Source organism: Prionailurus viverrinus, chromosome A3 (assembly GCF_022837055.1).
Source record: "Prionailurus viverrinus isolate Anna chromosome A3, UM_Priviv_1.0, whole genome shotgun sequence".
Lineage (NCBI taxonomy): Eukaryota > Metazoa > Chordata > Mammalia > Carnivora > Felidae > Prionailurus > Prionailurus viverrinus.
Window position 1 is genome coordinate 59,816,715 of NC_062563.1, and position 24,938 is coordinate 59,841,652.

The 24,938-nt window shown below is 41.5% G+C and overlaps 1 protein-coding gene across 3 annotated transcripts in view; it reads left to right on the forward strand.

Annotated features, from left to right (window-relative positions):
* The window catches only part of CHST10 (carbohydrate sulfotransferase 10), a 30,629-nt gene extending 28,483 nt beyond the window's left edge, over positions 1–2,146 (forward strand). For all 3 annotated transcript variants that reach the window (XM_047853505.1, XM_047853506.1, XM_047853507.1), the window contains one exon: positions 284–2,146. In XM_047853505.1, coding sequence (XP_047709461.1) covers positions 284–821 — 538 coding nt within the window. In that variant the 3' untranslated portion in view covers positions 822–2,146. The remainder of the gene's footprint in view (positions 1–283) is intronic.
* Positions 2,147–24,938: the final 22,792 nt, after the last annotated feature.

Below are 24,938 nucleotides of genomic sequence, written 5' to 3' on the forward strand. Positions count from 1 at the left end.
ATAGATGTCTTCACAGTGACCTTCTCAGGTGAGGAGTCCTGTGGCCTGGGACAGTTATGGTTTCTGAGCCCCCACTTCCTCACTGTAAGATGGGTCAGTAGCAAGATCTGCTTCCAAAGGTGGCTGAGTGGATTCAGAAATGCATGTCACTTGCTCCTCACAGGAGTGCGTTCTAGACATGGTGGCAGCAGCTGCAGCAGGGACCCTCCCCTTTCCCACCTCGCCCTGGTTACCATCAACAGCATTGGCCTAACTGCTTGTTTATCTTCATTTCCTTCCTTAGCTTGAAAACATACTTCAAGTTTTTTATCGTAAGAGATCCCTTCGAAAGGCTGATTTCTGCATTTAAGGATAAGTTTGTTCACAATCCCCGCTTTGAGCCTTGGTACAGGCATGAGATTGCCCCTGGCATCATTAGGAAATATAGGAGGAACCGGACAGAGACCAGGGGCATCCAGTTTGAAGATTTTGTACGTTACCTGGGTGATCCAAACCACAGATGGCTGGACCTTCAGTTTGGGGACCACATCATTCACTGGGTGACGTACGTTGAACTGTGTGCACCCTGTGAGATAAAGTACAGTGTGATCGGTCACCACGAGACCCTGGAGGATGATGCCCCATACATCTTAAAAGAAGCCGGCATAGACCACCTGGTATCTTACCCCACCATCCCTCCGGGCATTACCGTGTATAACAGAACCAAGGTGGAGCGTTACTTTCTGGGCATCAGCAAACGAGACATCCGGCGCCTGTATGCACGTTTTGAAGGGGACTTTAAGCTCTTTGGGTATCAGAAACCAGACTTTTTGCTAAACTAATATGTAGAACTGTGAATTCACATCTTTGTTAGACCAGAGGCTAACCAGGTGGGAGATGTGGGCACAGAAATGACACGTCCTCCATTCCATTCCTACTGGAGACGCCGCAGTCCCCCATGGACCTGTGCATGCCTCGGCCGATGAAGCTGGACCCTGACCGTTATGACTTAGTTTGGACATAAGGTGCACTGAGGGCCCTGGCAGCTTCCCCCTCGGTCCTCTCCCCTGTCAATGCCATAAGGCCTTCGCTCTCCTCAGAAGGGGAAAGGGACTAAACATTTGTAGTCTGACAGTCTGGGAAGAAAAATTACATGGTGTAGGAGTCATTTCCATTTCCTTCAGTTGTGGAAGAGGTAGATACACAGCTCCCTGAAGGGTGGGGTCCCGCCTGTCACTGGAGGGTTGCAAGACTAGCACCCAGCACTTTTAGGAGAGAGGGAGAAGCTAATGGTCCGCAAAAGTCACATGGGGCTGATACAGGATCAAATCTGAGTAATAAAATTACACCTCTGGCTTTCGTCCTAGTGCTGCTATAATCACAGGCAAACCATTTTTCCATGACTCTTTTGTTCCTGTGAAATTCAGAGGTGACCCAAAGGTACTTTTCAGCAGTTCATCTTTCCAAGATCTGTGCCTATGTACTTCTAGTCCATATTTCTGAACTGCCTGCCAAACACTTGTCTCACTCAACCCAAGAGATACAACTTTGGAAAGTGAGGGGACTATACATTCTTTCCATCTGAGAAAGGGAACATCTCTGGGGGCCTTATAGGGCACATAGCATGGGGGAAGGGAGAGCTGCTTAGGTTTTGGCACTCCAGCTGCTGTGGATTTGAGCATGTTCATCCTCTTTGTCCCATCCCGATGGACAACACCCATCTCTAGGGCCCCCCTCCGGGACCAGAGGCAAGTGTGGGAAACTTGCCAGCACTGCAGAATCAGTGCAGTTTACACATTGCTGTTTCCTTTCATCTCTGCAAAATGCTCACCACTGGACCCATTTCTGATAATGCCATCATCCTGAACTGTAAGTTGGATACTCAAGTTCACCAGCAATAAAATCCTGGGCCAAGGCAGCCTCCAGTAACGCATCTTCCAGGCACGGAGGAGCAAGCCACAGCTACTATTTCAGATGTCAACTGACAATGAGGGCTCTTGAGATTCAGGATAGTTTCCCTGTGAAAAGTCCTAAGTGCCCGACTCTGCACAGTGCCCATGAATCCTGCTTTTCTTCCAGGCAGCCTCAACCTTCCCTCTCTCAAAATGGCTTCCTGAGTTTGTAAATGTGAAAGTAAAAGAAAATAAAAAATATGTGCCAAATCTAACATGTGCTGCGGTTCCAGAGGAGGTGCTCCATGGCCACACATGGTCCTTGAGACCAGGTGACAGTGATAGGCAGCTCAGGCCTGCTTAGATGGCTGCTAGGGACAGGACTGTGGAAGGGAAGCATGGCTAAAGTGTGACCATTGGCAACATTGATGACAGGCAGTGTGGTAGCCTTTCATCCTCAACTGAAACACAAAGGGTGTAACAGGAGTTATTTTTCTGTAAAGTTTTAGCAAAGTCTTGTTAAAGTCATTTGATACCTAATGAGCTGATTACCTCTTTTCTATTTGAAACGTTACAGTGTGAATAGTAATGTATGTGAATTTAAGGCCTTAAAGTTAGTCCTAATTTAAAAAGATAACGTTTTCTTTCTTAAACAAAAGGTTGGACACCTGGGTGCTATCCCCCACTTCTGGCATTTAGATTTAGGTCATTTTTCTCTAGCATTTGGTTTATTTTCCTAACATATTTTGCCAAACAGGTGGAGACCATTACCACAGCATCTCCTGGGCATTTCACAGTATATCCAAAACCTGCATTCCCACAACCATCCCTACCCTCCGGGGCTACTGACACTGCAGGCCTCACTCTCCCGCCCCACTAAGGCCATCTGACTTCCTCTCACCTCCAGAGCCCACTGCCTCCCCTTCCAGGCCTAGAGCAGGTACCCATGCCCCTGTCTCCTGAAGCAGTTTTTCCCTACACTGCTGCTCGGAGAGGGCTTTACAGAAGCATCCTGGGGCAAACCTGGTTGCGTCTTTCCCGGCAGCGCCCAGCTCTTGCTTGGGACCTCCTTCCTCAGAAGTCCCAATCAGCCAGGTCCTCTTCCGCCAGTCACTACTGCCACGGGCGGGGCGGGGTCAGTTGCCCATGTGGGGCAGGGCTGGGCAGGCCTGGATGCTTGTAGGGTGGGGCCATGGGCAGGGGAAGGCCGGAGGGGTGCCACCACCGCCCTGGGAGCAGAGACGGGGGGGGGGGGGGGGGGGGGGGGGGGGAGGGGGGGGGAGGGGGGGGGGGCGGGCAGCCAGAAGGCAGCCCCTGGGAAACGTCTAGGTGAGAACACAGCAGTAACATTAAGCCTGGAGTTAAACAAGAAGCCACTGTGCCTCCCAGAAGTGGTCTTAAAACAGGGAGGGCAATTCCTAAATTTAAAAATTTAATCATAGTAGGTTGACTTAATAGGCTTTTATCTTCAATTACTTTCTCTTATTGGATTTCTCTCCTCACACTTTGTAGTTTTATTGGTCTTAGCCCTGAAAACCATTATAGTGATGTGTCTAGAGTTGAGATGAAATTTGATTTTCATGGTGGCTAACTGCACAGAAATCCAGCAGATTACCACATGTAAGGGACTCAGCCTGTAACTCAGAGGTTCCTCAGAGGAAGAGCCTCAGACCAGGGAGGGGTCCCAGCACATTCCGGGGGATGTTGGTCTCCCATCCCCCACATTTGACACCTCACCCTAACCACACCCTGCTTCCCCCCTCTAAACCCCAGCATGGCCTGTTCAGCCAGAATCTTCAGAAGCAGGACACAGCAGAAACCTGGATTAGAACAGGGGAATAATAAAGATGGCAGCTGCGTGAGAGGAAGCCAGCCTTGCCACCTATTGGATGAAGTTTAAGTGTTCAAGGTATATTTTCCAAGCCCTGCACCAGGATTGTGGGGTTCCAGAACTGAACCTGGAATAGTAGGCTCTCAAAAGAGCAGAGCTGTGGGAAGTTCTTGAACAGGGCTGCACAGGCCCCCCAGGTAAGTGGGGACTGTCTGGTGGAAGTGGCAGGTACATGGGGAGGATCAGGGAAGGTATGGAGAGCAGGAATTATATCTTTGCTTCCTTGCCCCCAAGACAATCTCCCTGTCAGTAGTTATCCTAAAGCCATCTTAAACAAGACTTGGATGAGAATATCACATCCATAATCTTTATTTTCCTCAAGGCTGAGTCCCTTTGTTTACCTGACAAATCTCAATGGTCCGTTGCTTCAGGTCTTTGACAGTCTTATTTCTTATTGTCTCAAATCTGTAAACACTCAATTTTTGTGACAGAACAGTCTCTGTTTTCTCTATGTCATCCATATCACAGGTGCCAGTTTTACTCATTACTGCACCACAGCATGACCCTAGTCTCAATCCTTCCAGTCTTTTTTTTTTTTTTTTTGCCATGCAGTCCCTAAACTATTCTCATGTATTTTAGGTTTATGTAACTGTAGCCCCAATATCAAGGTATCAATTTCTTTATTATATAGGATAACATTAGCTGTTATAACAAATACCAAGATTTCAGTGACCTAAGACAATAAAATGATTTTTCTTGCACACATAACAACCCAACAAGTCTGTTCCTTGTAGGCAGAGATTTTTCCATCTTATGGTTCCTTCATTTCCAGGGTCTTGTCCTCTGCTTCTAGGAGAAGGATAAAAAGCATGGAGGAGCACTGGGGACATTATTATGGACCAGTTGTGGAATTGGGACACGTCCCCCCTACTTCATTGTTTTGGCACAGGGCAATTTCAAGGGAGCTAGGAAATGTTATTCCTGGCTTAATAGATATTTCCTAGTGACAGCTCCACAAATTTGTGGTGGATGTTGGCAAATTGGTATTAATAACCCCTATGTAACTATAGTGCTTTACCATTTATAAAGCATTTTAATGTAAATAATGACACAAAGTAGGCCTAAAAGGTTTGTTGTCTCCATGTCATACAGGGAGAAATGGCCTCAGAGAAGTTAACTTGTGCAAGATCATAAAACTAGACTTCTGGGCAGATCCAATGTGTAAAGAGCTTGGAAGTTATCGCTCCTGTCCTTACAACAAAACAAACAAAACAAAAAAATTAGAAAAAAAAAAAAAACCCAAACCCTGAAAAGTAATGCCTTTTCTTGTACTCATCAGAGAATTGAGATTGCAAGACAAACTGTGTGCTGAAATCTGGAGACAAGGGAGAATACAGAGATCCCCAGCTAAGATCTGCTTACCTAGAGTGGAAGCTACTGAAGCCATGAACTGGTGGGATCACTCAGATGGTAATTTTGACAAATATTGGGTGCTGAGTGTAGGCTGGCTTGAGAATAAGAAACTCCTGGAGGCTGCGTGCACAGGGGTTTTTCTAGATTTTCAAGGGTTTTACCTCCAGGAACCCCACCAGTTTCTTATGGTGAAGAGTCAAGAAACATCTCCTGCTGCCTCTGGCAGGTGGAAGAGAAAGGTGATCATTTTGAGATATGCCCAGACATTCTCCATAAGAAAGGACTACTTTCTAGGGCAAAAGACTGTACCAGATGGCTTGTCCCACATGGGAGAGGAACATTTACCCAGTTCCTGCCCTCCACCCCCATGCCTTCCTATCTTTATTCCAGGGGCAACAAAAATAATAAAAATGCTAAGAATCCCCTGTGAAGGTCACACCCGAGAGACACAAGTCCAGTAAAAGACTGGGATTTAATAATTAAAATTATAGAATGCTTCAGGGCACCTGGGTGGCTCAGTCGGTTAAGTGTCTGACTTTGGCTCAGGTCATGATCTCACAGTTCATGGGTTTGAGCCCCATGTCAGGCTCTGTGCTGACAGCTAAGAGCGTGGAGCCTGCTGTAGATTCTGTGTCTCCCTCTCTCTCTGCCCCTCCCCCGCTCATACTGTCTCTCTCTCTCTCTCTCAAAAATGAATAAACATTAAAAAATTAAATGATAGAATACTTCCCCACACACACTTTGCCACCACATCAACAGGTATTAAATATAATTGAGTTACAGTTGAAAGAGCAGAAAGAGCAAGGCACACACTCTGTTTGAGGAGGACTTAGGGAAGCCCCAAAACAGTAGAGGACGCAGAAGCAAGGACATTAGAGGGAGCTGAAGCCTCTGGCCCCTACAGTTACAAAAAAACATTAAATGCAGTCCAACACCTAGCCAGATTAACATAAATCCTCACTCACACCAAAAGCCTTTTACCTCAGGTCCAATTACCTGATAACATTATATCTGGAATTTTAACAAAAAATTGCAAGTCATGCTAAAAGACAAGAAAAAAACCCCACAATCTGAAGAACATCAGAACCAGATTCAGATATGACACAAATGTTGGAATTATCAAACAAGGAATTTAAAATGACTGATTAATATGTTGAGTGCTCTATTAAAAAAGTAGACACCATGACAAGCAGATGGATAATGTAAGTGAAGAGATAGAGACTCTAAGAAAAATCCAAAGAAAATGCTGGAAATCCACAACAATGAAACCAACTAAGAATGCTTTTGGAGAGCTAATCAGTAGACTGGGCACTACATCTGAAGCAGGATGGTGCTATCTGAAGGTTAATTAAAAAAAAAAGGTGGATTTAGATTAGTTGTACATGTATATGCAAATTCGAGGGCAACTGCTAAACAATATAAAATGTAATTGATAATCTAAGAGAAGAGATAAAATGGAATCATATAAAATGTTCAAAACAAGAGAAAGCAAACAAAAAGAACAAGTACAGTGAAAGGAAAGTTATAAACATGACATTAACCCAATTACATCAATAATAACTTTAAATGTGAATGGTCAAAATCCACGAATTAAAAGAGATTGGCAGAGTGGATAACACTGTATGTGTTATACAACAACACACTTAGAATATAAAGATCGTACAAATAGTAGCAGAACCAAGAAAATCCTCACTCCTTAACTTCAATCCATTTCTCCTCTCTTCACAGTGCACACTATCAATTAATTACAGAGCCAAGTACAGTGTCTAGGAAAAACAGCCTTATCACGCCTCTAACATGTCAAGTTGGATAAACTAGGCCAACATTCTCCTGCTAGTCTTTGAGGGCTTGTGGTGATTGCCAACAAAATATTGGATTAAATAAAGCTAAATCCTGATCATCCTGTAAGGAAGCATTAGGTTATCTGTTATTGTAAGGAACTTTTTTTTTTTTTTTAAGATTTTAGTAGTCTCTACACCCAACATAGGGCTTGAATTTACAACCCCAAGATGGAATCATCACATGTTCCCCTGACTGAGCCAGCCAGGCACTCCAGAAAGAATTTTTTAAATAGATACACCTCCTTACATTTTCTACTCTCCTTTACCCCACCTCCCCTGCCCCAACCAAGACCATGTGATGTGACCTTCAAGGGCAGGCAGGGACTTTTTTTTTTTTTTTTTAAGAGAGAGAAAGTACAAACGGGAGAGGGGCAGACAGAGAGAAAGAGAGAGAATTTTAAACAGGCTCCACACTCAGTGCAGAGGCTGATGTGGTGCTCCATCCCACGACTCTGGGATCATGACCTGAGCTGAAGCCAAGAGTCAGTAGAGACTGAAGCCATCTCTACACCCCCATTGCAAAGACCCATGAGCATCTTTTCTACTTCCCACCTGCCCTGACCCAGAGCTTGAAGGCAGGGATGCTAAATGAAAGCACATACACATACACACAAAGTTGCCAATTTCTAAATGTATGTCGAGTTCAAATCCTGCATTGGGTGAGCTCCAATGCCACCCCGGGTAAGCTTGAAACCCTCTTTGGGTAAACATGAAGCCCACTTAGGGTGAGCCCCACTTCTCTCCTTCTCTCTCTCTCCCTTTCTCTCTCTGCCCCTTGCTCATTTGCACCTTTTCTCTCTCTATCCCCCTGTGCCCCCCCCCCACCAAAATAACATGAGAGAATCTTGTCTGGAGCCAGGTAAGTTGGCTCTGCTCCACCTTAAGATCTAGAGGCCCATCTAAAGGCCCAGATAAGCTCCTTTATGGCCAGAAGCTTTAAGAAAGAGAGGTGGATAACACCTCCAAGATGAACCTGAGAGTACTGAGTACAGGCAGAAGAAAGGAATTAAGGCCTCCTGTCCCAACATTGTTCCTGGTAATAACATCTGGCTGTATCACAGAGGTTACAATGGTGTTTTTTGGCTGGATGAGAATACTTATTAAAAAATCACTGTTGCTTCGAGGTCTTCACAAAAAACTGAAAATCCAGGTGGTAAGGAAAGAGTATTTCTTTCGCTTTCTTTCTATAATCCCTTATATGAGAAATACATTTGAAGCTTCTGGTTCACAAATCCTTTGGTTTGTATCAATACAAGAGCTACATTTTCTAAATTCATAATTATGAGCCATGTCCCTGCATGAATAAGTACATTTATTTATATCCCAATAACAGACTATAATGTTGACACTGGGATACAAAGTCAACATAAGCCTAGAATCCCCCTAATTTCTTGCTGTTCCAGCCAGGACTCCTGCAGCTCTGTGGCTGACCCCCTGACTTCATGTTGCTCAGACCTTGACCTGGGCTCTGAACCCTGCATTTTTCAGAACGCCAAACCCAAAGATTTATTCTCAACCTCCATACCTGGGTTACAGATGGGAATAATGAAGTAGCATTAGCCACCTTTCCTGGGTCCCAGCCTTCTTCCACTCTAGACCTTGCTGCTTTCCATGGGGAAAAATGGAAAGGTACTTTCCATAGTACCTGCCATTCTCAACTTGCACCCCTCACCTCCATTTAGGCAGAATCCTAGCTGATGTACCCTAAACAATGGTGTTCTTTTGCCACCTAAATTTTGGCATGAATGACTTATGCTAGCATGCCAAAAATAAATTCCTAAGGTCAATAACTCAATAGCCATGAAGTTTAATTATCAGAATATTTTTTTTAAGCATACAGTCTTCATGAAGCTAGAGATGATGTTTTCTTTTTTAATTTGGGGTTTTTGTATTTCAGCATGAGTTATAATTTACAAGCCATCAACTTTGCCTATTTTTTTTTTCATTTTTTTTAATGTTTATTTATTTTTGAGACAGAGAAAGACACAGCATGAGCAGGGAAGGGGCAGAGAGAGAGGGAGACACAGAATGTGAAGCAGGCTCCAGGCTCTGAGCTGTCAGCACAGAGCCCGACGCGAGGCTCGAACTCACGAACTGTGAGATCATGACCTGAGCCGAAGTTGGACGCTTAACTGACTGAGCCACCCAGGCGCCCCAACTTTGCCTATTTTAAGTCCACAGTTTGATGATTTTTAATAAATGAAGGTAGTTATGCAACTATTACAATCTAGTTTTAGAACACATCCATCACCCAAAAAAAATCCTGCATGCCTATTTGAGATCAATCACTCTGCCCACCTTCAGCCCCAAGCAACCACTTATCTTTGTCTCTATAGTTTTGCCCTTACCAGAAATTTTCCATAAATGGAATCATATGATACATAAACTCTTGAGTATGGCTTCTTTCCTTTAGCATAGCCTTTCAGTTTCATCCATATTGTCACATGTCTCAATACTTAGTCCCTTTTCACTGCTGAATGGTATTCCTTCCTATGGAAATACCACATTTTGTTTATTTACCATTTCATTGATATTTGGATTGTTTAAAGCATTTAGCTCTTATAAATGAGGATTTAAAATGTTAATATGAACATTTGCATACAAGACTTTGTGTAGATATGTTTTAATTTCTCTTGGGTATATTCCTAACCATGGAATTGCTGGCTGTAGATAGTTTCCATTGGTCAGTTGGTTGGGGTTTTTTGTTTGTTTTTTGGTTTTTTGGGTTTTTTTTTTTTTTTTGGTTAAAAAAAAAAAAAACCAAAAACAAAAGAAACCAATGTTATGACTTTAGGGAAGTATTTAAAGGGCAAAATAATAATAATAATAATACCAACCCCTATGTTACATAGAGAATAAAACTAAAGAATTAGCCATAAGCATATTGCTCAGAGAAACTATGTGGAAACCAGAAGGATAATAATAAAAATAGCGTTGGTGTATCCTTTAGTCTCCAGTGAGTCGGTAGATATTAGACAATTGTGACCAAAACCAGTGGACTTCTAGGCCAGGGACCACCCCATAGAAAGGCATGGTCACCTCTGCCTAAGCCAGGGAGTCTGGGAAACCCCAGGACCTCTAATCTCTATAACAGAAAGAAGTGACAGCCCATTTCCTTCTTCCCCAATATATATGCATGAAACCCCATGATTAATCAATTTTCTCATGTTTCACAATTTTCTCATTGATGGTATCTCTTACTGATTTTGAAAATAGCCAGATACAGGAACACATAAAGTTTTGGGTAAATTGAAAGTGGTTCCTTTAGGAGGAAAATGTCAAGGACCTCTGATCTTCATGGTATTATATACACTTTCAAGTATAAGAAGATGAACAGGAAAATTGATGTGAGAATACCCATTTCACAGTTGGGAACATCAAAGAAGAGCTGCACAAATTAAGGGAGCTTTAGGGCCACCCCTTATTCACTGGTTGTCTTGTACTGGCAGTTTTTCTTCCAGCTTTGTTTCACCGTCTTCCTCCAGGGGGCACTGTTTCCTATTCTAATACCTGCTAAACCTAGGTTCTCTTCATGTAAGCAGGGAAGTTCACTAAGATAAGTAGCTACAGTGGTGACAGTACAAAACACTAATGTACAGAAATTAGGCCCAGGATATACATGGGTGGATTTTCTCTGCTAAAGAGCATGTAGAGAATAGGAGATCAAACCAAGTCTACAGAGGGATCACTGAAAATCTCTGAGCCATGGAAATAGAAATCCTGTCTTTTTCATTAAATGGTAAGCTCTAAAAACAAACAGTGGAAAGCTTCCCTTCTGGGGAGGTAATTCCTAGTACAAGATGCTAAAGCATGCAGAAATTTTGTTGTTGTTGTTGTTGTTGTTGGGATGGTGGTACTGGTTAGTTTTAAATCTGGAACCCCTTGTTTTGGTCTTCATATGATTTCACCATGGTTTTCCCCTGCTTGTCCCACTTATAGTTGGGGCAAATCAAGCTAACTCTGTGTCTTATTCTGAAAGGAATGAGGACATACTGTGGGCCCAGAGCAGTCGTTCTGCTTGTGAAGGACTGTCTTCACCTGCAGCGAAGAAATTGACTGTCTGCAGTAGAGACCTCAGCCTGCCTCTGCCTGAACTCTCAAGGCTTTGGTGTGACTTTCAAAAAAAGAAATCTTTCCCCATGCCTGTCAAGAATTGCACACTCATTAACATCTACAAAACCCAGGTAACTAAAACCAAACAGCGGTTAGGCATGTGGCATTTGTGAGCCGTTTTTCTATTCAACAAGTGCTCAAACTTGCAGGTAAATTAATTATTCTACAGAAAGGCTTTCCTGCTTAGCAAGAGCCCAGCAAACAGTAAAATTAAGACATGCAGTAAAAGCTTTCTCTGTATGTGGTTTTGTATGTATGTGCACGTGTGCCTATCTATACCCATCTATACATATATATCCGTATCTATGTGTAATTTAGGTTCATTTCAGTAAGCCTACAGCTTCAATTCTTGGCAAACAGATATGAAGTGTATACTTTACTTTCATGTGTTCACTGAGGTTTTCCTTCTTTAAAAGCTTTGTGCTCCATACATTGACTGGTGTTTTGCTTCCCCTGTTAGCATGTACACATTTTATTGACAACCTTCGACCTTTATCACCTAAGATCATTATCTTCTGTGCAGGGATGCCACAACATCCTGTTGATTTTGCCTTCCCAGTTTTAATGGAAGGTGGCTTTAAAAAATGTTGGTGGGAACCCTCATGTGCATACAGTCACCTGGGGAGTCCTTGGTGGGTACAGTCCTTTAATGCCCTGAGTAAAGAGCAGGGGGGTGTATAGTGAGGGAATCCAAGAAGTGGGTACAGGGCCCTTTCAGAAACAGCTGTGAATGAAGACAATGCAGAATAGGTATGATTGTTTTATGCCTTTAATTTCTTCTTAGCCTACTTGCTTGCTTTTTTACCACATGATTCTGGAGAATGGAAACCAATTGCTAGGTGTATATGAAACAGTTAGATATTTAATGATGACTTTGTGAAGAAGATTTACCGGGACATTGTGGAAAGGATTTGTGGAGAAAAATGTCTATTGTAATGCTGTGCATGCTGAGGCTCAGGGAGTTTCCAAAGAAGAAAAGACCACAGAGCTTTTGTCTGATCAATAGCCTCATTAACTGTCAGCCAATAACTCTATTAACACTAAGAGCTGGTTTCCACTTTTGGCAACAAGTTCCAAGCTTGAAGAATGACTAATGGTCACTTTCTACAGAAATCCACACCATCTCCTGCTCACTGTGCATCTGTGTCACAGATGGTTGGGATGTTTCCCATAGTTTATTTTTATACTCTATGAATCCTATAAAGTCTGTGCCTGATTTTAAAAAAAACCCATCCACCAAGGGCCAGTATATCAGTGATGGGTGATGTTAACTATGTTGACCGCATCACCATCCTATAGGAATTCCTCATCCATCATTCAGCTTTAATACATAGAGAGTCCTACTCATTTAGGCATCAGCATGTTTTCTCAGTATAATTGTAGTGTAAGTACAGTGTAAGTAAGTATAGTTGCTCACAGAGCACTAAAGAGCTCACAGTTCTTACTGAGATTCCAACATTTATCTTGAACAAATGCATCCTGGATTGCTGAAAAACCTTTCCAAAGTTCTAAAGAAAAGTTGATTTTTAACAATTGCTTTTATGGAGGAGATAATTTTGTAGGTCCTTACTCTGATATTTCCCCTCATATCACCCTCTAATTAGCTGTTTAGTGGCTATAGGATCTGTAGTGATAATCCCTATTTAATTTCTGATGATAATATGTGTCTTCCTTCTTTTTATTGGTATCATTCTTGCTAAAGCTTTACTAATGTTAATGGCTTTTTTCAAAGAAACATCTTTTTGTTTCACTGATTTTTCTCCTGTTTTCCTATTTTCAATTTCATCATCATCTGCTCTGATCTTTATTTTTGTCTTCCTTATACTTTTTTTTAGAGTTATTTTTCTTTTCTTTTTTTGTCTTTCGTTTTGTTTTGAGATAAGAACTCAAATAATTTATGAGCCTTTACTCTTTTCTAATGTAACCGTTTAGTACTATGAGATTTCTTCTCAGAACTGCTTTCAATGCATCCCACATATTTTTATATATTTTTAATTTATATTCAGTTCTGTGTACTTATTTTAAATTTTCTTTGAGGCTTTCTCTTTGCCCTATGGATATTTAGAAGTGTATTATTATTTCCTCATGTTTATAAATTTTTTCTGTTGTTTTTCTGTTACTAATTTGTAGTTTGATTCCATTATGGTCAGAAAATATGCTGTTTATGATTCAATTTATTTTAAATTTGTTGAAAAAATTTTTATGACCCAGATTATGGTCTATCTTTGTGAATGTTCATGGGTTTTTGGTGGTGGGTGGGGATGTGTATTCCGCTGTTATTGGGTGGAGTACTCAATATATAACAATTAGATTCATTGGTTGATTGTGTTATTCAGATCTTCTATATCCCTACTAATTTTTAGTCTGGTAGTTCTATCAGTTGCTGAAGGAGGGTGTTGAAGTTTCCAACTATAACTGTGGATTTGTCAGTTTCTTTTCCTTTTTTCTTCTTCTTTTTTTTTTTTTTTTTTGGACATTAAGTTTTTCTTTCATATATTTTAAGGCTCTTAGGATAATTATGTCTTTTGGTGACTTCTTTTATCATTATGTAATGCCTCTTTATGTTCTAGTAATTTTCTTTGCCCTAAGTCTACTTTATCACATGTTAATAAAGTCTGCTGACTAAAAAATTAAAATTCTGAATTAAAAATAAACAAATGTTAACCATTTTAACTTAATATCAAGAATGAAATAGGTGATATCACTATAAATGTTTTTAAAATAACTTTAACTATTACATTTTTAATTTTTAAATGAATGTTTTCATGGTATATCTATTTGCATCCTTTTTCTGTTAACCTGCCTAATGTCATTGAAATTGAAGTGAATTTCTTTTAGACAGCATATAATTGGTCTTTTTTGCATACATTCTGCCAATTTCTGTCCTTTGCTGGTAGGTCTGCTAGTGACAAATTCCTCTAGTTTTCCTTCACCTGAGGTCTTTATTTCCTCTTTATTCCTCAGGAATAGTCTCACTGGATATCGAATTTGCAGTTGACTTTTTTTTTTTCTTTCAGCACTTGAAAAATATGTGCCACTTTCTTCTGGTCTCCATGGTGGCAGATGAGACCCACTGTCATTTTAATTGATGTTCCCCTATAGGGACTGTATTTCAGTTAGACATATATTTTATTTTATTTTATTTTTTATTATTATTATATTTTTATTGGAGTTGTTTTTGTTTATGCTTGATAATATTTTTTTTCAATATATGAAATTTATTGTCAAAATGGTTTCCATACAACACCCAGGGCTCATCCCAAAAGGTGCCCTCCTCAATACCCATCACCCACCCTCCCCTCCCTTCCACCCCCCATCAACCCTCAGTTTGTTCTCAGTTTTTAAGAGTCTCTTATGCTTTGGCTCTCTCCCACTCTAACCTCTTTTTTTTTTTCCTTCCCCTCCCCCATGGGTTTCTGTTAAGTTTCTCAGGATCCACATAAGAGTGAAAATATATGGTATCTGTCTTTCTCTGTATGGCTTATTTCACTTAGCATCACACTCTCCAGTTCCATCCACGTTGCTACAAAGGGCCATATTTTGTTCTTTCTCATTGCCCTGTAGTACTCCATGGTGTATATAAACCACAATTTCTTTATCCATTCATCAGTTGATGGACATTTAGGCTCTTTCCATAATTTGGCTATTGTTGAGAGTGTTGCTATAAACATTGGGGTACAAGTGCCCCTATGCATCAGTACTCCTGTATCCCCTGGGTAAATTCCTAGCAGTGCTACTGCTGGGTCATAGGGTAGGTCTATTTTTAATTTTGTGAGGAACCTCCACACTGTTTTCCAGAGTGGCTGCACCAATTTGCATTCCCACCAACAGTGCAAGAGGGTTCCTGTTTCTCCACATCCTCTCCAGCATCTATAGTCTCCTGATTTGTTCATTTTGGCGACTCTGACTGGTGTGAGGTGATATCTGAGTGTGGTTTTGATTTGTATTTCCCTGATAAGGAGCGACGTTGAGCATCTTTTCACGTGTGTGTTGGCCATCCGGATGTCTTCTTTAGAGAAATGTCTATTCATGTTTTCTGCCCATTTCTTCACTGGGTTATTTGTTTTTCGGGTGTGGAGTTTGGTGAGCTCTTTATAGATTCTGGATACTAGCCCTTTGTCCGATATGTCATTTGCAAATATCTTTTCCCATTCCGTTGGCTGCCTTTTAGTTTTGTTGGTTATTTCCTTTGCTGTGCAGAAGCTTTTTATCTTCATAAGGTCCCAGTAGTTCATTTTTGCTTTTAATTCCCTTGCCTTTGGGGATGTGTCAAGTAAGAAATTGCTACGACTGAGGTCAGAGAGGTCTTTTCCTGCTTTCTCCTCTAGGGTTTTGATGGTTTCCTGTCTCACATTCAGGTCCTTTATCCATTTTGAGTTTATTTTTGTGAATGGTGTGAGAAAGTGGTCTAGTTTCAATCTTCTGCATGTTGCTGTCCAGTTCTCCCAGCACCATTTGTTAAAGAGGCTGTCTTTTTTCCATTGGATGTTCTTTCCTGCTTTGTCAAAGATGAGTTGGCCATACGTTTGTGGGTCTAGTTCTGGGGGTTCTATTCTATTCCATTGGTCTATGTGTGTATTTTTGTGCCAATACCATGCTGTCTTGATGATGACAGCTTTGTAGTAGAGGCTAAAGTCTGGGATTGTGATGCCTCCCGCTTTGGTCTTCTTCTTCAAAATTACTTTGGCTATTTGGGGCCTTTTGTGGTTCCATATGAATTTTAGGATTGCTTGTTCTAGTTTTGAGAAGAATGCTGGTGCAATTTTGATTGGGATTGCACTGAATGTGTAGATAGCTTTGGGTAGTATTGACATTTTGACAATATTTATTCTTCCAATCCATGAGCAGGGAATGTCTTTCCATTTCTTTATATCTTCTTCAATTTCCTTCCTAAGCTTTCTATAGTTTTCAGCCTACAGATCTTTTACATCTTTGGTTAGATTTATTCCTAGGTATTTTATGCTTCTTGGTGCAATTGTGAATGGGATCAGTTTCTTTATTTGTCTTTCTGTTGCTTCATTGTTAGTGTATAAGAATGCAACTGTTTTCTGTACATTGATTTTGTATCCTGTGACTTTGCTGAATTCATGTATCGGTTCTAGCAGACTTTTGGTGGAGTCTATCGGATTTTCCATGTATAGTATCATGTCATCTGCAAAAAGTGAAAGCTTGACTTCATCTTTGCCAATTTTGATGCCTTTGATTTCCTTTTGTTGTCTGGTTGCTGATGCTAGAACTTCCAACACTATGTTAAACAACAGCGGTGAGAGTGGCATCCCTGTCGTGTTCCTGATCTCAGGGAAAAAGCTCTCAGTTTTTCCCCATTGAGGATGATGTTAGCTGTGGGCTTTTCATAAATGGCTTTTATGATGTTTAAGTATGTTCCTTCTATTTCGACTTTCTCAAGGGTTTTTATTAAGAAAAGGTGCTGAATTTTGTCAAATGCTTTTTCTGCATCGATTGACAGGATCCTAAGGTTCTTATTTTTTCTTTTATTAATATGATGTATCACATTGATTGATTTGCGAATGTTGAACCAGGCCTGCATCCCAGGAATGAATCCCACTTGATCATGGTGAATAATTCTTTTTATATGCTGTTGAATTTGATATGCTAGTATCTTATTGAGAATTTTTGCATCAATATTCATCAGGGATATTGGCCTGTAGTTCTCTTTTTTTACCGGGTCTCTGTCTGGTTTAGGAATCAAAGTAGTGCTGGCTTCATAGAATGAGTCTGGAAGTTTTCCTTCCCTTTCTATTTCTTGGAATAGCTTGAGAAGGCTAGGTATTATCTCTGCTTTAAACGTCTGGTAGAACTCCCCTGGGAAACCATCTAGTCCTGGACTCTTATTTGTTGGGAGATTTTTGATAACCGATTCAATTTCTTTGCTGGTTGTGTGTCTGTTCAAGCTTTCTATTTCCTCCTGATTGAGTTTTGGAAGAGTGTGGGTGTTTAGGAATTTGCCCATTTCTTCCAGGTTGTTCAGTTTGTTGGCAGATAATTTTTCATAGTATTCCCTGATAATTGTTTGTATCTCTGAGGGATTGGTTGTAGTAATTCCATTTTCATTCATGATTTTATCTCTTTGGGTCATCTCCCTTTTCTTTTTGAGAAGCCTGGCTAGAGGTTTATCAATTTTGTTTATTTTTTCAAAAACCAACTCTTGGTTTCGTTGATTTGCTATACAGTTTTTTTAGATTCTATATTGTTTATTTCTTCTCTGATCTTTATTATTTCTCTTCTTGTGCTGGGTTTAGGCTGCCTTTGCTGTTCTTCTTCTATTTCCTTTAGGTGTGCTGTTAGATTTTGTATTTGGGATTTTTCTTGTTTCTTGAGATAGGCCTGGATTGCAATGTATTTTCCTCTCAGGACTGCCTTCGCTGCATCCCAAAGCGTTTGGATTGTTGTATTTTCATTTTCGTTTGTTTCCATATATTTTTTAATTTCTTCTCTAATTGTCTGGTTGACCCACTCATTCTTTAGTAGGGTGTTCTTTAACCTCTATGCTTTTGGAGGTTTTCCAGACTTTTTCCTGTGGTTGATTTCAAGCTTCATAGAATGGTGGTCTGAAAGTATGCATGGTATGATCTCAATTCTTGTATACTTATGAAGGGCTGTTTTGTGACCCAGTATATGATCTATCTTGGAGAATGTTCCATGTGCACTCGAGAAGAAAGTATATTCTGTTGCTTTGGGATGCAGAGTTCTAAATATATCTGTCAAGTCCATCTGATCCAATGTACCATTCAGGGCCCTTGTTTCTTTATTGACCGTGTGTCTAGATGATCTATCCATTTCTGTAAGTGGAGTGTTAAAGTCCCCTGCAATTACCACATTCTTATCAATAAGGTTGCTTATGTTTATGAGTAATTGTTTTATATATTTGGGGGCTCCGGTATTCGGTGCATAGACATTTATAACTGTTAGCTCTTCCTGATGGATAGACCCTGTAATTATTATATAATGCCCTTCTTCATCTCTTGTTACAGCCTTTAATTTAAAGTCTAGTTTGTCTGATATAAGTATGGCTACTCCACCTTTCTTTTGACTTCCAGTAGCATGATAAATAGTTCTCCATCCCCTCACTCTCAATTTAAAGGTGTCCTCAGGTCTAAAATGAGTCTCTTGTAGACAGCAAATAGATGGGTCTTGTTTTTTTATCCATTCTGATACCCTATGTCTTTTGGTTGGCGCATTTAGTCCATTTACATTCAGTGTTATTATAGAAAGATACGGGTTTAGGGTCATTGTGATGTCTGTATGTTTCATGCTTGTAACGTTGTCTCTGGTAATTTGTCTCACAGGATTCCCCTTAGGATCTCTTGTAGGGCTGGTTTAGTGGTGATGAATTCCTTCAGTGTTTGTTTGTTTGGGAAGACCTTTATCTCTCCTTCTATTCTAAATGACAGACTTGCTGGATAAAGGATTCTCGGCTGCATATTTTTTCTGTTCATCACATTGAAGATCTCATGCCAATTCTTTCTGGCCTGCCAAGTTTCAAAAGAGAGATCAGTCACGAGTCTTATAGGTCTCCCTTTATATGTTAGGGCATGTTTATCCCTTGCTGCTTTCAGAATTTTCTCTTTATCCTTGTATTTTGCCAGTTTCACTATGATATGTCATGCAGAAGATCGGTTCAAGTTCCGTCTGAAGGGAGTTCTCTGTGCCTCTTGGATTTCAATGCCTTTTTCCTTCCCCAGTTCAGGGAAGTTCTCAGCTATTATTTCTTCAAGTATACCTTCAGCACCTTTCCCTCTCTCTTCCTCCTCTGGGATACCAATTATGCGTATATTATTTCTTTTTAGTGTATCACTTAGTTCTCTAATTTTCCCCTCATACTCCTGGATTTTTTTTATCTCTCTTTTTCTCAGCTTCCTCTTTTTCCATAATTTTATCTTCTAGTTCACCAATTCTCTCCTCTCCCTCTTCAATCCGAGCTGTGGACATTTCCATTTTATTTTGCATCTCGTTTAAAGCGGTTTTCAGCTCCACCTGACTGTTCCTTAGTCCTTTGATCTCTGTAGCAAGAGATTCTCTGCTGTCCTCTATACTGTTTTCAAGCCCAGCGATTAATTTTATGACTATTATTCTAAATTCACTTTCTGTTATATCATTTAAATCCTTTTTGATCAGTTCATTAGCTGTTATTTCCTGGAGATTCTTCTGAGGGGAATTCTTCCGTTTGGTCATTTTGGATAGTCCCTGGAGTGGTGCGGACCTGCAGGGCACTTCCCCTGTGCTGTGGTGTATAACTGGAGTTGGTAGGCGGGGCTGCAGTCAGGCCCACCACTGGGGCCACAGTCAGACTGGTGTGTGCCTTCTCTTCCCCTCTCCTAGGGGCGGGATTCACTGTGGGGTGGCGTGGCCATCTGGGCTACTTGCACACTGCCAGGCTTGTGGTGCTGGGGATCTGGCATATTAGCTGGGGTGGGTAGGCAAGGTGCACGGGGGCAGGAGGGGCAGGCTTAGCTCACTCCTCCTTAGGTGATCCACTTCAGGAGGGGCCATGTGGCAGCGGGAGGGAGTCAGACCCACTGCCAGAGGAGTGGCTCCGCAGAAGCACAGCGTTGGGTGTTTGTGCGGAGCGAGCAAGTTCCCTGGCAGGAACTGGTTCCCTTTGGGATTTGGGCTGGGGGATGGGCGAGGGAGATGGTGCTGGCAAGCACCTTTGTTCCCCACCAAACTGAGCTCTGTCGTCCTGGGGCTCAGCAACTCTCCCTCCCTTTGTCTTCCAGCCTTCCCGCTTTCCGAGCAGAGCTGTTAACTTATGACCTCCCAGATGCTAAGTCGTGCTTGCTGTCGGAACACACTCCGTCCGGCCCCCCCGCTTTTGCCAGCCAGACTTGGGGCTCTGCTTGGCCGGCGGGCCGCCCCTCCACCCCGGCTCCCTCCCGCCAGTCCATGGAGCGCACACTGCCTCGCTGCCCTTCCTCCCTTTTCCGTGGGCCTCTCGTCTGCGCTTGGCTCCAGAGACTCCGTTCTGCTAATGCTCTGGCGGTTTTCTGGGTTATTTAGGCAGGTGTAGGTGGAATCTAAGTGATCAGCAGGACGCGTGGTGAGCCCAGCGTCCTCCTATGCCGCCATCTTCCTAGTAATTCTCCTAGACATATATTTTAAACTACCCAAGATATTTTTTTAATGTTTATTTTTGAGAGAGAGAGGGAGAGAGCCAGCACAAGCAGGGGAGGGGCAGAGAGAGGGAGACACAGAATCCAAAGCAGGCTCCAAGCTCCCGACACGGAGCTTGAACCCACGATCTGTGAGATCATGACCTGAGCTGAAGTCAGACGCTTAACTGACTGAGCCACCCAGGTGCCCCAAGCCTACACAAGATATTTGTTATTTCAGTTCTGTCATATTATTTTAGGCTTTATTTTTATTCATAGGTCTTTATATAGAATTAAATCACAATTCTTTTTTTGTTGCTGATAATGTTTAAATAAGGAGCATTTTCCTGTACTTTAGGAAGAGTCCAGTGTACAAGGTGGGATGGTTTGTTGCATCCACATGACTCCTGATACAGAATGCTACGGGCACCAGTGACAGTCACAGCAAAGTTTATTACAATGAGAGGCAAGGCCGACAGATCGGGACCAACACTCTTGATAAGAGTGTGGCCCCGAACAGCCGGGGTACAGAGTTTTTATAACCGATCACATCGTTTTATCATCACCTGGGAACAGAACAAAGAAACAGTTTCCAGATGAGTTAGAAACAGTTGCCTAATGAGGTGTTTACTTTAGACTTTCTGCCTCTAAGTTGCAACCAGTGGATCTCCTTGACCCTGCCTCTGATGCTCTTTTCTTTGAACTTTTGTTTCCTTAATTGGTGAAGCCTAATTTACAAGGGTATGAGGCTGTAGTTTACCAGAGCAAAGCAAGGCTGTTATCTCTTAACCTTCAGTGTCAACACAAAGCTGTTATTTTTCAAGCTAAGCATTAGCCCTACACCACAATTTAACCCTTACAGGTTCAGGGTAGTTTTCCTAGCTTCGTTGCTCAAAGCCTTTTTCCTTTGTTGTTACCAGGAAGCAACAAAAAATGGCCTCTTGAGATCTGGCTTTTTTGCCTTTTTTCATATATCAGTATCAGCGCCCTAGTTCTGACTCTGCCAATCTGAGTTACTACTAGCAGTTGCTTCATTGCACTTCTGGAAGGGAGATTTTGTCAAAGGTATGGGGCACTCTCTGATCTTCCCACTGCTGCTCAGCAGATTCCCGTGGCCTTCTGCACTCACACCCAAACAGGAACCTGCAGAGATTACTTCCATTTTGCCAGTTGTTTTCAGAAGCGCTTGCAGAGGTTTCCATGCAAGTGGGGTCCCTCCGTGTGCTCTTCCCTCCCCTCTGCAAGCTGCACATCTCTTGCAGGACCTGCGAAGGTCTTTTTGTTGGCAGATGCTTTGTCCTACTTACACATATTTTAGGTCTTGTGGGATATCTTGTCACTTAGTCTTATTAAAGATGTGATCCATGGGTTTTCTTTTGCTGGCCTGATTTTCCTGTCCATTTTAGGAGGGAATTTAAAGGAGAGAGAAAATTAGGATGACACCAGTATTTTGCTTCAATAAGAATTCCGCCCTCTTATTTGTTTTTTTCAAACTGTATTACTCTGACCTTAAGTCTTGAGTTGGAATTTTTGACTCTGAGATCCAAACCTTAATTCTCGCTCAGACATGGCATTTATGTTGGCCTTTCCAGAGCCTGAATGTGGCCTTTTCAGGTAGATAGACTTGATTTGACCCTCGTTCTGGATACTTCACTTGATCATGGAATCCAGCAGTGACAGTGGCCATCCTGTCCCAACCCAGCTGTGCTCCCAGGTTCCCTCAGAGCCTCATGGAAGAGATTATTTTGTTTGTCCTCGTTGTTTTATAGATGAGGAAATTTAGGCTTAAATAAATTAGAAAAAATATCCAGATTCCCAGAGCTTTTTCATAGCAATATGAATGAACTTACTGGTTTATCTAATATGCACCAGTAATCTCTGGCAGAAATCAGTCCTGTACTACTTCCCACTGAGTCTTAACAGAACCATAGAATCTTTGTTAACACAATGTGCATGGCAGTCATTTCTAGTAACTCCTAGTTCCAGTCCAATGCTCTTTCTAAAACACACTGTATTCTTGTTCTTAGCCACAACAGCAAATACACTAACATTTTATCTAAGTACACTGTAATACTGCCTTAATTTTTTTTGTGTGTGTGTGTGGTTCACTATGATCCCTAGATCCTTTTCTTTTGTTATCTCAAATGGAAAGAAATTCCCAATTGTATTTTTTATAGATTCTCTCTCCTCCATTCCTCCCTCTTTTTTGTGTTTTTTTTTTAATGTTTATTTATTTTTGAGAGAGAGAGAAAGACAGAGCACAAGCAGGGGAGGGACACAGAGAGAGAGGGAGACACAGAATCTGAAGCAGGCTGCAGGCTCTGAGCTGTCAGCACAGAGCCCAATGCAGAGCTCAAACTCACGAATGGTGAAATCATGACCTGAGCCAAAGTTGGACACTTAACCGACTGAGCCACCCAGGCACCCCACTTTTGTGTGCTTTTTGTTTGGAGAATTTCTCCTCCAACCCCCCCTTTTATTAAACAACAAAGTGAAAGATTTAGAAGAGGAAAACTAATGTAGAACTATAAATGTGCACAAAATTGCCTACCAACATCCATGAGTAGATTGCCATATTTTTTTCCCAAGGCATTTCATAAAATCTTTTACAATATCTTCACGAGTTACACGGGTTTGAGTGTTTTTTTCCACCCCACTTGTTTAGCCATACTATTTATGAAATTGCACATCTTTATGCTTCAGCACATCTTGTACTGACTATCCAGTGAGAAGAGACTTTTAATGTTTCATTAATGCCTCATTCATTTGTGGCCTGTACCTTCCTTGCTCTCACTGCTGTTGCATGATGTGCTGCATGGCTGAATATTTATTTGGCTCAGCCTTTAGGTATATAAAATCTGCTACCTAAGTCTTATTTTATAATCAAAACTTCTCTCAATGATTTTGTTCACCTCTTTTCTTCTAGTTTTTCTCCTTTCTACTTCATTTAAGACTAAAAATAATTAATACATATACATTTTCTATCTACCTGATATACTTGATATTTTTCTTCTCTTTTCTGATTTTCTGCTGAGACTTGCTGTATATCAGGATACCCTGAATTCCATTTATATGATCAGGTTGCTTAAAATATAATTGAAAGGAGTATTTCTAGGTCTCTTTGGGCTAAGACAAAGCAAGTTCTCCATATTAAGCAAAACTGTAGAAAAAATATAAATAAATACCTGGAGAAGACTGAGGGAGTTTCATGTTTTTCAAAATTGGCTAGGAGAGATGAATCTCACTTTTGCGTTGCATCTTTCTGGCCAGTGCAAAGGCTGGAATGGGTTCCTAATCTTGGGCACATGAACCAGAACTCCACTCAAAGACCTGAAAATTACTCCTTTATTAAAGAGAATGTTTGACGTTCCAAGAGGGAGGAGTTTGCCCTGAAGCCTCCCATGCCCAGAAGTGCAGCCAACCTCAGGCCCTGCCAAGAGCAACATCATCTTGGGTTGAGGAATGGAGGGATGAATAAAACACTGCATAATGACACAGGTGCCAGGCGAGGTAGGTGTTTTCCAGCCATCCTAGCTGATTCCCACAACACCCCCTTGACACTTGTATTATGAGCCTTTTATCAAAGATTGTCAACAAAGTTTAAGGTTTGACACTATTACGTTTTAAGGTGGAAACAAAATTCAAATCCAGGTCTTCTAATTCCTTATCTCAACCTCTTTCCATGATTCCTCTGTGGTGCCATCTTCTTGTCTGTTCTCCCTGGTACCAAACAGGGCAAACACTTAACAGAATAGTGTGTAAGTGTCATTTATTTCAATGTATTCATGTCCGAAAATGTTGGTTGTTTGGGTTTGTTTTGTTTTGTTTTTGGCTTTTTGGTATAAATCCTTGCTTCATTCTATACTCTTGTTCATTTTGATTTTGTTTAAGTATGTTAGATGAATGTTGCTGTTTTGAAATTAGATTTATTCAGAGATAAGAGTTTATTAATATATTTATTTTAAAATTTTTTAAGCTTTATTTATTTTTGAGACAGAGAGAGAGAGCATGAGTGGGGGAGGAACAGAGAGAGAGGGCGACACAGAATCCAAAGCAGACTCCAGGCTCTGAGCTGTCAGCACAGCCCAACATGGGGCGCGAACCCATGAACTGCAAGATCATGAGCTGAAGTCGGACACTTAACCAACTGAGCCACCCAGGCACCCCAAGAATTTATTCATATATTAATGTGTCTTTAGAGCTTACTTGGGCTCTTACTTGGGTGGGCTGCCCCACTCAAATTGTCACTTCCTCTATGCTGATAAGGTGAAATTTCCCAGTAAAGAGTCAGAATCCTCTGGTTCTCACCTTGAGAGCAATCCAATGCCTTCCCCTCCACACTGGTGGTAACAGACTTCCCCTTTATTCCTCCAATGTAGTCATTGTCCATCTCACACCATGGGAGATGCTGTCCCTGTATGCTTGCTGGTGCCTCTGGCAACTCCCCACTGCTCTCTGAGGCTTATGGCTTAGTCTAGAATAGTGCTTCTCAAACTCAAGTCACTTGCAGCTCTGGCTAAAATGAGCATTATGATTCAATGTATCTGAGGCAGGACCTGAGATCTTTCATTTCTAAGTAGCTCCAGGTGATGCCAGTCCTGCTGGTTGGAAGACCACCTTCTGAGCAGCAAAGTTTGAGAAGCTGCGCCCTTCCCTATGGCATAGGCTATTCCCAATTATCCAGATTACCAAGTGGAAGCCAATTTACAGATAGTCAAAAATCATGGTGAAAACAAGGCCATAGTCAGCTCTTGATTAT